The sequence below is a fragment of the Phocoena sinus genome, chromosome 3 (genome assembly GCF_008692025.1).
Source record: "Phocoena sinus isolate mPhoSin1 chromosome 3, mPhoSin1.pri, whole genome shotgun sequence".
Classification (NCBI taxonomy): domain Eukaryota; kingdom Metazoa; phylum Chordata; class Mammalia; order Artiodactyla; family Phocoenidae; genus Phocoena; species Phocoena sinus.
The window spans coordinates 165510562-165524475 of record NC_045765.1 but is presented as its reverse complement, the minus strand read 5'-3'; the positions used below and the strand labels follow the sequence as shown (position 1 = coordinate 165524475).

General features: G+C 47.3%; 1 protein-coding gene across 2 annotated transcripts; it reads left to right on the top strand.

Annotated features, from left to right (window-relative positions):
* The first annotated feature begins 11 nt into the window (after window positions 1–11).
* On the top strand, window positions 12–13914 carry CCT5 (chaperonin containing TCP1 subunit 5). Of its 2 annotated transcripts, none has more exons than XM_032626282.1 (11): window positions 12–507; window positions 3258–3318; window positions 3802–3966; window positions 5085–5283; window positions 7048–7240; window positions 7324–7473; window positions 9936–10055; window positions 10648–10833; window positions 11558–11695; window positions 12102–12282; window positions 13550–13914. In XM_032626282.1, the coding sequence occupies exons 1-11, from the start codon at window positions 403–405 to the stop codon at window positions 13675–13677; spliced, it is 1626 nt and encodes a 541-aa protein (XP_032482173.1). In that variant the 5' UTR covers window positions 12–402; the 3' UTR covers window positions 13678–13914. The 2 variants fall into 2 exon arrangements, with proteins under 2 accessions (XP_032482173.1, XP_032482174.1); XM_032626283.1 differs by adding an exon at window positions 3634–3714 and having other exon boundaries at window positions 361–3318.

The window sequence follows — 13914 nt, the reverse complement described above, 5'->3', positions numbered from 1 at the left end:
GGAAGTGGACTCTACCATATTCTCGGAGCCGGGGTGGGAAGGAGGGAGAAAATAATGTTCCAAGTAAATGAGCTCCTCGTTGGGAACCACTATCAAGAAATAGTCAATTTTATAGATTTAATAAATGTTGAACTTCTATCTACTCCTGGCTTGTGGGTTCTCAAGTTCCCGTCCGTGTCTCCCAACTTCCCCCCACAGCTTCCTGGATGATAGAAGTTTCCGAAGGCCGCTGATTCCAGAAGGTACTGTCCGGCGTTAAACTAGTCTCTAGTAAGAAATAAGTCTCAGGCGGCCTATACTGCGCATGCGCGAGCTTTTGCGCCCGCCCGCGAGAGCAGAGTGTGTTCTTGCTTCCGCGGTAGTTTCCGCCGGTTGTGGAAGAGTAACTGTAGTGGCTGCATCATGGCGTCTGTGGGGACCCTCGCCTTCGATGAGTATGGCCGCCCTTTCCTCATCATCAAGGATCAGGACCGCAAGTCTCGTCTTATGGGACTTGAGGCCCTCAAGGTAACGGGACGGGGACGCACTGGTGGTGGGATGAGAGGACGCGGCCGAAGCCAGTGGCTCTGCGCCTGCGCCGCTTCACAGTGGTTCTGCCACGTGCTCCCGGGGAAGGTTCGAGGGAGCGACTCTGGTCTCCAGTCCTGCGGTCCACGCCTCGTGCCCGGGAAAGGCCAACGTAGAAGCCCTAGTCCCATTTGGGGGTTAAAGAGGCCCGCAGGCGCCCTTCAGAGTTGGGTGGGGTGGCTTGAATTCACAGGCGTTGAAGGCGCGTCCCCGCTGGTTTCTCCAGCCTGCAGTCCTTCCGAGCAGCGTTTTCAGCAGTAAGATGCAGCGGAGGTATTCTCAGGTCACCTGACTGGTTAGGACTCTGATTCTTAGCCTTCAGGCGGTGTCCCTACAACAGCCCCAAAGGAAATGAGTTTCATTTTCTTTGTCGCTTCCTAAAGGTTTAGTCATTTACAGCGTATTTCATTTTTGAGTCCGTTTATGCATGGCGTATTCCTGGACGTGGGGTCGTAAAAATTTAAAAACGAGCTACAGGAGTGAAAAGTTGTCACCAATAACCATAATACTGCAGGAGTGAAAAGTAGTCACCAATAACCATAATACTGCAGGAGTGAAAAGTTGTCACCAATAACCATAATACAAGATTGTGTGCGACCAAAATCACCAGATTTGGGAGGGGTGGCAGGTAAAAGTTGGAGGGTGTCCTTCAGGCGTTGGAGAGAGGATTGATTGGCTTTTGATCAGGGATGGAGTTATGTTTTGAATGGGAAAGAGCTAGCTTCCAGGAAGAGGAAACAGCGAACGCAAGGACCAGGGCAGGAGAACGCATGGCATCTTGTAGAAGACAGCACTTCGGTTTTAACAGCACAGTCTACTTAAGTTACAGTGGCTCCGAAAAGTGGAAGTTCTTGCATGCCCCGCAATCGAGATGTTATTCTGAGGGATGGGAGGGGAGCCATTGAAGGGGATTTGAACAGAGTCACAATTTAAGTAGAACTAAACTTGGGGAGGTAGCATTTCGGATGGAATCCACGACTTTGCTGTATGGACCGTGTCACCAGGTCAGAGGTGTCCCTGTTTGCTTAGTTTCTTGGGGTTTTACTAAATTAAGAAGCAGTACAGTTCTACTCCGGGCTGTTTGTTTGACTTAGGACAAGTTACACAACCCAGTGGGGGCAATACACCCCCGTCGAGCTGAGGACCAGAATTAAACGGGGTAACGTAAGGAGTGGCCGCCCAGTCTTGGTATGTGGTAGATGCTCACACGGCTTGTGTTACGCATTCAATTCCATTTTTCACTTCAGAGAAAGTAACAGCCAAATATATGCACCCAAAATACCAGTATAACAGAAGGTCCAAGTTATTTTGGACCTGCCACATCTCATGTAGTTCTCGCACTCTGAGACAGGTACTATTTTATGGAATAGGAAACTTGACCCCAGAGCAGTTAAGGGATTGCTTGAGGTCCCAGAGCTAGTAAAGAACAGGATCACGGTTCAGGCCCACCTCTGTGTGACTCCGCAGCCAGTGGTCTAAAGCCCCACTTCTCAGCCTCGGCGCTGTTGATATTTGGGGCTGAATCCTTCTCCGTTGTGGCGTCTGTCCTGTTCAGGATGTTTACGCCTCTACCCACTGTGGTCCCCTCCCTGACTGTGGCAATGTCTCCGGGCATTGCCAAATATCTCCTGGCGGGCAGTATCACCCCTGGTTAAGAATATGTATGCCACGCCCCTGTGGTTATTGGCCTATAAAAATTCCATTGTGCAGACCTATCAGTCAGGGTGTATTTTGAGGATTACCAGTATTTTCACAAACCTGGTGAACTTTGTGTGTTTTGTTACCTGTTAGATGGGGTGACAGGGGTAGGCTTCACGGCATGTGTGCGCTTGAACTGCTTGGAGACTTGGTCAGGATTTTGACAGGCGGAGGGTTTTCTGTGCATCGGTGCTTCAGCGACTAGAGGACCTGTTGGGTCGCAGGCACAGGCTGTCCTCACTGGAAGGGGGGCGGGGTCTCAGACCGTGGAGGGCTTTGAAGAGCAGCTGGAGCTTTCAGACGTGAGAGTTGAGGTGCTGGGGAGTCATTTAAGGGCTGGGGACTGGAAAGTAACATGTTTGAGAGAAATGGATAGCTTAGCTGGATGGAGGATGAATCCGAAGGATCGGTGGTGAGGTAAGAGACCAGGAAATCTGTAAGGTGCGATGGATCAGGGTTAGGTCGGTGACGGCAGGAGTAGGAAGACGGAACCAGACAAATGAGTGTAATCATGTGGAAGGAGGAAAGGATTCATTCAGGCTGCTGTTTTCAGCATTGACCGCCTTGTGGGTTGTGTACTGGCTGGACCACTGAGAGAGGAGTGTGCAGTAAACCGTAGTGCGACAGTTCCAGGTGCTGTGTGTCGACGGCCAGACTCTTCACATGATGTTAGCATTGCACGGTGCTCTTGCAGGGCCTGTCAGGTCAGACTGTCTATGCTCTGGGCTGTAAAATGGGCCCGTAGAACCTGCCTCATAGATGTGTTGAGGATTAAAGAGAGAACACAGAGCACTTAGTTCTGTTCTTTTACATAAGAATTGTCTTCTCACACTAGCAGTTGGGAAGTGGTCACCGTTAGATGTGGACCTGTCTGCTGCTACTTCTAGAGAATGGAAAATATGTCATAAGTGATTTTTATAACCATCAGCTCTATGTTCTTAACTCTTAAAGTTATATGTAACTTGAATATTGGCTTTTTCTGTTTCATTTAGTCTCATATAATGGCAGCAAAGGCTGTAGCAAATACAATGAAAACATCACTTGGACCAAATGGTAAGAGACTAACATGCTCTGTTTTTTAACAAAAGTCATAAATCATAAATAGTCAATACGGTATCTTTGCCGAAAGTTAGGAAATGAAGGGAAGCATCCTCTCCCCTAATGTGGCCAAACGTTTTTGGTGTCTTCCAGACCTTAAACACGGTTACAAGTCATAATGTGCATACAATTTTAGATGAGGTGTTTTATCCACTTAACATAATTACCATTAGCATTTTCTAAATCATAGCTGTTGTCTTTTGCGACATTATATTTTGTGATGACTGTTACATTTTGTGATGCTGCATAATTTTTTTGTCATTTCTCTAGTTTTGGCCATTTCTAATTGTTTCCAGTGTTTTGCTTTAGATTAGCCAATCTAGAAAGGTCTCCATGGAGATATTCCTTTATGTATGTTGAATTATTTATTTATAATAAATTCCTAGATAGGAACTGGGTCAAGAGGTCAAAGCCATTTTAAACATTGGTGTCTTTTAGGGCTCGATAAGATGATGGTGGATAAGGATGGCGACGTGACCGTAACTAATGACGGTGCCACCATCTTAAGCATGATGGATGTCGATCATCAGATCGCCAAGCTGATGGTCGAACTGTCCAAATCACAGGATGATGAAATCGGAGATGGAACCACAGGAGTGGTTGGTAAGAAACGGCAAAATGCCCTTTCTCATTTAAGAGGTGTTATTTAATATTACAGGCCTAACACGCCTGCTGAGAATGTTTATTCTGAATTAAATCATGGGGAGGCAGTCGGACAAATCCACATGGACACGATACGAGACAAGTGGCCCAGACTCTTCAAAACTGTCCCTGTCATAAAAGAACAAGAAAGGGGTGGGGAGTAGAGTTAGGCAATTATTCTAGATTAAAGGAGCTAAAGAGAAATGACAGCCAGCTTTCATGTGTAAAACTTGGTTGGATGCCTGGTTTGTTTGTTTTTCCTAGCTCTGAAGAATGTTTGGGACATATGGGGTCATTTGTGAGTCATGTATTATAGTAGTATCTTATCGATGTTAAGGTTCCTGAGTATGACAGTTGTGTTACAGAGATGCAGGAGAATGACCTTTTCCTTAGGAGCTGTGTTGAAGTATTTAGGGGTTACATGTCTGATTTCTGCAACTAATTTTCACATAGTTGAAAAGAAAAGGCACACATCTGTAGAGAAAACAAATGCGGCAAAATGTTATTAATGAGTAAACTAGTGTTCATTTTACTGTCGTGAAATTTTTTCTGAAGGTTTGAATTTTTTAAAAGTTTGGGAGGATTGATAAGATGAATATCTTTAATGTTACTTTTTCTGTATCTGAAATTTGAATTAATTTATTCAGCAAATATTTCAAATATTCATTGGGTACCAAGCACTGTTCTGGATGTGCTTGGAATACAGCAGCATTAAAACAAACTCCTCATCTTTGTGATGCTGAAATGAGAGGGAAAGGCAAGGTTGGGGGGAGGGTAATAAACAAATTTTGTAATCCTTTTATCGCCAACATATATGTCCCTGAACAGAAATCCCTGGGCCAGGATACATAAGTTTTTTCCCCTTTATAAAAATGTTTGCGATTTATGTTCTTTACATTCTGTATATCACCAGGAATTGAACATACAGGTTAGAACCGAAGCAGAATTAGATTAGATGGCCTCGGCCTCTAAGATGCTTCCAGCTTAATTCTGGAACCTTCACATTTCCAGCGGAAGCATCTAATTTGTTTTGAGTTTTAGCGATTTCCTGAGCCAGGTGTGTGGTGTCTCATTCTCAGTCCTGGCTGGTGCCCTGTTGGAAGAGGCTGAGCAGCTGCTGGACCGCGGCATTCACCCCATCAGGATCGCCGATGGCTACGAGCAGGCCGCCCGCATTGCTATCGAGTACCTGGACAGGATCAGCGATAGTGTCCTCGTCGACACGAAGGACACCGAGCCCCTGATCCAGACCGCGAAGACCACGCTGGGCTCCAAAGTGTGCGTGTACAGTACAGTGTTGCCGGGCGTGTTCACAGAGTGGGCAGGGTTTGTGTGCTTGTTCAGAAAGGCAACTGAGAATTATCATTGATGGTTTCCTGTTGATTTAATGAGCTGCTTTCGGTTTGTGTTGTTATTTTGGTTTACTCTGTCTTTACTGCAAATGTAGACAGGCATTTTGTGTTTTAGTTGGAAGCTGAATTTCCAGGTTTGGTTATTAAGGCCTCTTGACAGTATTTGGAAACTATAGAGTTCTTTAATTTGGCAGGATAGGACGGGTTAGCAAAAGGTCCTACTAGTGGGCTGTATTAATTTTTCATAGCACTTCTTTCTACCATCTCTTTGCTAGGAAGCCTTTTAGTGGGAAAGTTCTGCTTTTATTCATTCAACAAGTAACTTAATGATCCAGAATTTTGATTTAGTATGAAGGGGCAGTCTTGAAGTCTGACTTAAGCTGAAAGTGACTTACGTTTGGAACATTTACACAGTACTGACTGTGTGCCAGGCCTGCTGCCAAGTCTTGGGGACTCAAGACACAGTCGTTGCCCCAGAGACTCAAAGCAGCGTCAGCCCCAGGACACACTTACTTTGAACAACGGTAGAGACTCCTGGGCTCTTGTAAAAATGTAGCATAAAAATCCAGTGTAAGGTGCCTTATTACGCTGTTTTTCTTATCCATATCAATTTGAGAAATTTTTTAATTTGTACCAAGAAGGAAGACATGGTCTCAACTTAGAGGTCAGGGGAAGTACTACAAACATGTCTGCTGCCTTCTGCCTTCGGGGAAAGGCATCCACTGCAACACTGTGTTAAAGCAAAGAAGTCTTCGGTGATGCCAGCCGTCCCCTTGTTGCATGTCTGAGCTGAGGCAGCTCCGGGGCAAGGGTGACTACCCAGGGTGGCCTCTGTCACAAGTACAGCATTGTTTTTCTCCTGGAAAGCAGGCATTACCCTTTCTTGAAGTACACAAGTCGTGTGTTATTATCGCTTTCTAAGTTGACCCTGCTTTATTTGCAAGTCTTTATAAAACCCCAGTATGTGTAGGTCTTTACTATAGAAAATGTCCAAATGGATTAACGAGAGCCAGATATCCTCAACATAAAGCAAAACGTTGTATATCAGTTACTTAGGTCACACAGTATTTTTAGTTTCATGGTTATCTGTTCTAGGTGACCTAAGATTTCAGGCGCTGTATTTCAAGTACTAGAGTTCCCTTGTGGTTTCTCCAGAATCAAATTAAAATTACTGAGCAGTCTTTTCCAATGTTTCAAAGCTTTCGAAAAAGATAACGTGCCCCCTCTGTAACTGATATGGTCAGTCCTTTCTCATTAAGTGCTGCACCTCCTGTGGACGAGATTGGCTTCTCCTTGGTGGTTTCATCGCTCTCCCATTCTGTTTTGGACTTCAGAATGTTAATAGTATTAAAAAGTGGCAGTCTTGGTAAATTTTTGGTTCTTGCCGTACTTCAGTGGTCTCTTACGTATATTCATAATGGAAGGAAATAGTAAATTTCAGTTATTGTTAGTGAAAATAAAGATGGAATTTTTTTCCCATCCCAGGTTATGATTCCCTTTGGGGGTCCCTGCATCCCAGGTTGAGAATCCCTGCTCCAGACGGTTGAAAGTGAAGGTCGTGGTGGCATTCTTTTTGTACAGTATCTGTGGGTCGCAGTATGTTGTGTCATATGAGTTACCACATCACGTGTTGTGCTCTGGTTGCAGTCACTATTCAGTGAACATGAAAGGTTTGTTTCATGTGTTTCAGGGTTAACAGCTGTCACCGACAAATGGCCGAGATTGCCGTGAACGCCATCCTCACTGTGGCCGACATGCAGCGCAGAGACGTTGACTTCGAGCTCATCAAAGTAGAAGGCAAAGTGGGCGGGAGGCTGGAGGACACCAAGCTGATCAAGGGCGTGATCGTGGACAAGGATTTCAGTCACCCGCAGATGCCCAAAGTGAGTCAGCACCTTCTGCGGCTTCAGGCTTTTCCCTCTTTAGCCCACTGGTTTGTTCATAACGTTTCTGTCTCTCACTGTAGCAAGTGGAAGATGCTAAGATTGCCATCCTAACATGTCCGTTTGAACCGCCGAAACCAAAGACGAAGCATAAGCTGGATGTGACGTCTGTAGAAGATTTTAAAGCCCTTCAGAAATATGAGAAGGAGAAGTTTGAGGAGATGATTCGGCAGGTAAGTCTTACCGTGGCTCTTGGTGAAATTTAAAACTTTGAAAGGATGCAGTTAGTTAGCTCCAGGTAGTGAATACATGTGGTGCTGATCTGTGTTAATCTTGCTACTTTATGTGGCTACAAATAAGGTATTAAAGGTATAGGCTTCTTTCCTTTATTTTTTCTTTAAATCCTATTTTTTGTATATTTAAACTTATTTATCTTTGGCTGCATTGGGTCCTTGTTGCTTTGCGCGGGCTTTTCTCTAGTTGCGACGAGCGGGGGCGACTCATTGCGGTGGCTTCTCTTGTTGTGGAACACGGGCTCTACGCGCACGGGCTTCAGTAGTTGTGGCTCGCGGGCTCTAGAGCGCAGGCTCAGTAGTTGTGGCACACGGGCTTAGTGGCTCCGCGGCATGTGGGATCTTCCTGGAGCAGGGCTCGAACCCGTGTCCTCTGCATTAGCAGGCGGATTCTTAACCACTGTGCCACCAGGGAAGCCCCTCCTTTACTTTTAAATTATCAAATGGGTAAACATTCACAGTCAGAAAAAAATCAAATGGCACAGGACGGCATAAGGGGGCAAGTCTTAAAATGGTAACGTGTCTGGGGCACGTGAACGACTCGGCCTGTGTATTTGGAGCTGCACTTTTGATTTTATGTGCTTATTCTCCTGGGCACATCTGAGCTAGTGTGTGCCAGGTTTGAACAGTTGTAATGTGGCTTACCACATGTTTGAGACTTCCAAGTATAACTTTCAGACAAAAGAGTTGCTGAGTAACCGAAATCAAACCAGAATGCAGTCATAGTCATCCCAGTTCATTGCTTCAACAAGTCAAGAGTGTTATTTTATAAATACTTAACTTTCTCTCTGGCTGTTAACGTTTTACACGTGCCTGCTCTCCGACGAAACGGTTTCCTCTTTTGGGGACTCTGTCCTTGGGAGTTTTAAACACCAGCACTCAGGGGTGCATGAACATGGGTCTCTATTGAAACATTATCATAGCAAACAAACTAGAACCTGTTCCAGTGTTTTTGAGGGGAGGGGGGAATAGTTGAGTTCATTTATGCTTTCATGGTATATCTCTCTGCTTAGTATATACCAGACGCTGTCGTGGGCACTGGATATATGGCAGTAAACAAAGCAGAGCGCTTGCTCTTAGGGTGCAGAATAAGGGGAAAGCGGGTCGGGGGACTGTTACAGACACTGGTCAGAGGGCCTCTGAGGGCGTGGCATGTGGGCAGAGACCTCAGAGAAGTGAGAGCGGCATGGCTGGGTGAGGAGCATTCCAGGCTGCGGCGAGGTGGGAGTGGGCAGCATGTGCAAAGGCCCTGAGGCTGGGAACAGAAGGCTGAGGGGTTGGGTATGCTGGCAGAGGGTTGTAAATGAAAGCTTGTTACCTGGGCTCTTATCTAGGGTAGCCATGGGAGTGCTGGCCGAGGTGCCCTGCAGGAAAAGAGGACAGGAACCAAGATGCCAAGGGGGTCAGGTGGACCGTGTCGATAGGTGTGCAGGTTGCCAGGAATGCTAACAGGAGTGGTGATGGGGCTGGATGCCAACACTGTCAGGAATGAGAGTGTGACCCAAAGAGGGGCGCTGTGGGTGGCTGGGAGAGGCAAGGGCCCCTCCTGTTGGAGCAGGTGGGAGGGAAAACAGCCATTTGAGGAGGAGGCGTGGCATGTTGGTTTTTCAGGGGACGCCAGCGATCGTTCACAGCTTGTTGAAAGCTGTGAAAAGGGAACATTGCCAAGAAGGAGTTTGTCTATAGGCTCAATTCCAGAAGGCCACTGGAAGCTTCCAGAGGGTCGGGGAAGGGGGGGAGGAGGGGGGGAACCAGTTGGGTGTGTGGAGACAGGAGTGAAATGGCAGCTGTGGGACACGGCATAGTTCTTACCGCCCGGGGAGGGATTGACAGTACCGATCACTGCCGCCGTCCCGGGACGAGCCACTTAGCTGTTTGTGGCATTGGGGGCGGGGGAAGGTAGTGCTAGAATCAGGGTCACCTCTGTCGGCCTGTAAATTAGTCTGTATCTTGTTCCACGGAGGATAGCCTACTCAAGTGCGAAAAGCAAGCTACAGAAAATTGTATCACAAGATTCAACTTTTGTTAAACACACACACGAATAAACTGCTTCATAGGTGTTCATGGCAACACGGAGCTGTGACCTTGGTTTCCGGGGGGCAGGGTTTTGGCCTTGTTGACGTGCCTCGTGTTGCTTCACTTGTAATGGTGGCATTCACGTGAATTGCTAACGTTTAAAGCTTTGTTTAAAAATGAGGTGATTCCCGTTGATACATGTTCAATATTTAGAGTTCAGAGATGACAGAAGGTAGACATTTGGGTATTTCTTTTCTTCTCTTTTCTGTGCATTATTTTAATGCACCCACCTACACACCTAGCTATGTTTCTCACCGTTTTTCAAACAGAAGAGCTCAAGGAGTACTTACTTTTTATTAACATGATTGCGGCATTTCTTTCCCCAGATTAAAGAAACTGGCGCTAACCTAGCCATTTGCCAGTGGGGCTTTGACGACGAAGCAAATCATTTACTTCTTCAGAATAACCTGCCTGCGGTTCGTTGGGTCGGAGGCCCTGAAATCGAGGTAGGAGGCTCCCTGTGAAGAGACTGTGAACACGGGTTGAGCTTACGGTGCATTTCTGTACGTGAGGCTGCAGTGACCTCGCTCGCCTGCAGTCAGCGCACTGTGCCAGGGCTCCACAGATAAGAGGAGGGTGCGCTGGGGATTGTCACCATTTTTATATGTGTTTCTGATGTTTCACGGCACTTGGAGACGCTTTCCCCTCTCTCCCTGGCTGTCTCGTAGGCACTCTGAGGCAGGAGCACAGGCTGCCCGCTTCACTGTCAGCCCCATCAGTACTGAGAGCCATTGCGGACGTGGTCCGTAGCCCAGCACACGTGGCCTCGTGGCTGCTCGTGGCGGGGACGGGTGGGGAGCTGAGGGCTGCGCACGGGGTCATGGCGCTGGGCCGCCGCAGCCTGACCAGGACACCCAGCTCTTCGGAACCTTGCTCAGTGAGCCAGGCTTTCGGGGCAGACTTCGAAACCTGGGCCAGGCTGGGGCAGAGGTTCTACTGAACACGGCGCTCATGGGTCAAGTGTGGCTCCTCCGTGGTGCGATTCTGAGAGTCCCCGCTCACCAGCCTGGTCTTCCTTTCCCCCGGCCTGCCGGTCAGCTGATCGCCATTGCCACGGGCGGCCGCATCGTCCCGAGGTTCTCAGAGCTCACGGCCGAGAAGCTGGGCTTTGCGGGTCTTGTGAAGGAAATCTCATTCGGGACCACTAAAGACAAGATGCTGGTCATCGAGCAGTGTAAGAACTCCAGAGCCGTCACCATTTTCATCAGAGGAGGAAATAAGATGGTGAGAACACAGTTCTTTATCCTACGTTTTTTCAGAATTTGGAACGTGATTTGGCTTTTCCCATGATGTACTTAACTGAGACACAGTTACCTTAAGAAAGATGACAGCATCTTTCTTAGAGAAGCAAGGACACGCCAGGAATTCCCTGGCGGTCCAGTGGTTAGGACTCAGCACATTCACTGCCAGGGCCTGGGTTCGGTCCCTGGTCAGGGAACTAAGATCCTGCAAGCCCTGCGGTGCAGCCGGGGAAAAAAAAGACATGTCACAACGTAAGATACTGAAGACCGTGTTCCACTGTTGGGTCTACAAGGCCCACTTGCCTTTCCTCTGTCTCCTAGGTATAAATGGGGAACCTGAGTGGTAACCATAGGCATGCTCTCCATTCACCAGGAATGGGTTTTTAGTGCATCGAGATGAGTAAGACTCATTGTAAGGGTGTTTCTTTGTCGTTTTTGTTTGACCCCCTTCACTTGGGCATAGGTCCTGGAACGAGTCCCTGGCTGCCCTGTATTTTGGGGTTTTTTAACTACATTATAGGGAGGAAAAGTAGAATAGATAGAAACCATCTGGCACCAGTCTTTTTAACCAAGGATATTACTGGGGACGAGGTAGGAATATTTCCAGTACCCAGCAAGCACTTAGATTAAACCCCAGGTGCACGGCATTCAGCTCTAAAGTGATTAGATTGTGATCCCGTTAACTTAGGCAAAATTGTTTTCCCCAGATCATCGAGGAAGCCAAACGATCCCTTCACGATGCTCTGTGCGTCATCCGGAACCTCATCCGTGACAACCGCGTGGTGTACGGCGGAGGCGCTGCTGAAATAGCCTGTGCGCTGGCCGTCAGCCAGGAGGCCGACAAGGTGAGTGAGACCTGTCACAGACTGTGCAGCGGGGATGCTAGACCCCAGGCGTCCGATCTGCGTCGATTCTCGTGCCCGTGTACTCGAGTGCGGGTTACCACAAACCAGCGTGTCTCAGCCTTTTTCAGACCTTGCAGCCTCAACAGCTAATCTGTGCACTCTTAATGTTACTTGAAATTCAGAATTAGACGTCGTACCTGCAGGCACAGCAGGTACGACCTGTTCCGACTTCTCACACATGTACCTTCTCCATCCTTATCCCGTAGTGACGTTTTCATAGGACGGTCTGTCCTTAGAATTCTTTATGAGTTAGTTTTTCAAAGTACGCGATTTAATTATGTTTCCAAATAGCTGCTGGCGGGGGGCATTGGCCAAGTACGCTGACCGTAACCGTGTGCCCTTCCAGTGCCCGACCTTGGAGCAGTACGCCATGAGAGCCTTCGCCGACGCTCTGGAGGTCATCCCCATGGCCCTTGCTGAAAACAGCGGCATGAATCCCATCCAGACTATGACCGAAGTCCGAGCCAAACAAGTGAAGGAGATGAACCCTGCCCTCGGGATTGACTGTATGCACAGGGGAACAAACGGTGAGGCACCGTCACCACTCTGGGGCTGCGGTTCGACTTAACTGGAAACATCACATGCTGCGTGTTATCCTCTCTTTTTAAATACTTAAACACACTTCAGGTATTCAGGTCCTGAATTTAGAACATTTGATTTAATTACCTTGGGAATTGTTAGACTGCTGGTCTTAGCAACCTACAACTAATTTTAATAACAAAAAGCTGCAGTGCGGTATTTATTCCAAAGGTGACTTCCATTTTAGAAAATAATTTCCATCTTACCTTTTTTACACAAATGTCTGTCGCTGTGGGTTCTGTATGACCTATAAGACAGCTCTGAAATTGACTTTCGGTTTACAGCTGATTCTGTGGTCGTGTCCCATAAATTCCAGGGTGTTTTATAAATGGGATGTACTGTGACTTCTCCAGCACTCGCGTAGTTCATCTGCTGAAAGGGCAGCGCAGCTTTAGCCTGTTGGAACAGTGGTCCTGGCGATTCCCAGTGATTCCCCATGGCGCCGTCTCTGGGGTTCTGCAGTTAGTCCTGACCACAGAGTCTCCAGCAGTTGGTGTTTTGGTTTTGTTTGTTTGTTTGTTTTGCGGTACGCGGGCCTCTCACTGTTGTGGCCTCTCCCGTTGCGGAGCACAGGCTCCGGACGCGCAGGCTCAGCGGCCATGGCTCACGGGCCCACCCGCTCCACGGCATGTGGGATCCTCCCGGACCGGGGCACGAACCCGTGTCCCCTGCATCGGCAGGCGGACTCTCAACCACTGTGCCACCAGGGAAGCCCTTGGTGTTGTGTTTTGTTCTGTTCTGTTTTTACTTAGAACTGTAGGTATATTCTGGGTTTTAGGTTAACAGCCCAAGGACTTGAGTAACAGCAGCAACTCCTTGTCAGACACATATTTCAGTTCCTTTAACCTGAATGCCCAGGCCTTCGTTGGAGTCACTTTACGTTTCAGGCGCGGTCACATCGGGCTTACTATCAGTAAGTGACGGCATTGGGTGCGCTGTGGGATGAGGTGTTGCTGAGCGATTCCCCCTTCGGCAGGTCACTGAGAAACTCAGCCTGTGGCTGAGGAGGCCCTGTCCCCACAGCTCTCTGGAAACCAGGCTCACATTCCAGAGTGTCCTGGGAAGCAGTGGAAGTGTATTCTTCTGAAAATATAACCAGGACTAGTGGCTTCCAAATTTGTGTTTCTTAAGTTTTACTCTAATTCCATAAATTGGAGCAAGGTATTAGTAATAAATATGTATGCTGTTTTATAGTAATTTATATGTGTTTTTCAGATATGAAGCAACAACACGTCATAGAAACCTTGATTGGCAAAAAGCAGCAGATCTCTCTTGCGACACAAGTGGTTAGAATGATTTTGAAGATTGATGACATCCGTAAGCCTGGAGAATCTGAAGAATAAAAAAAGAATTTAGAATAAAATGTAGAAGTAAGATCCACTACCGTGATTAAATAAATGGGTGTCTCGTGATGCATCTACAGTTATTTATTACTATGTCCTTCATTAGACACTGTAGGTGCTATAACAACAGTAGCTGTTTGGTAGCAATAGTTTGACTTGTTCAGAGACCTGGAATTGTAGAGATGTGATCTCACAGGTTTTTTGTATTTGCTATTAAAGAGAACTCTTTAAACAGCC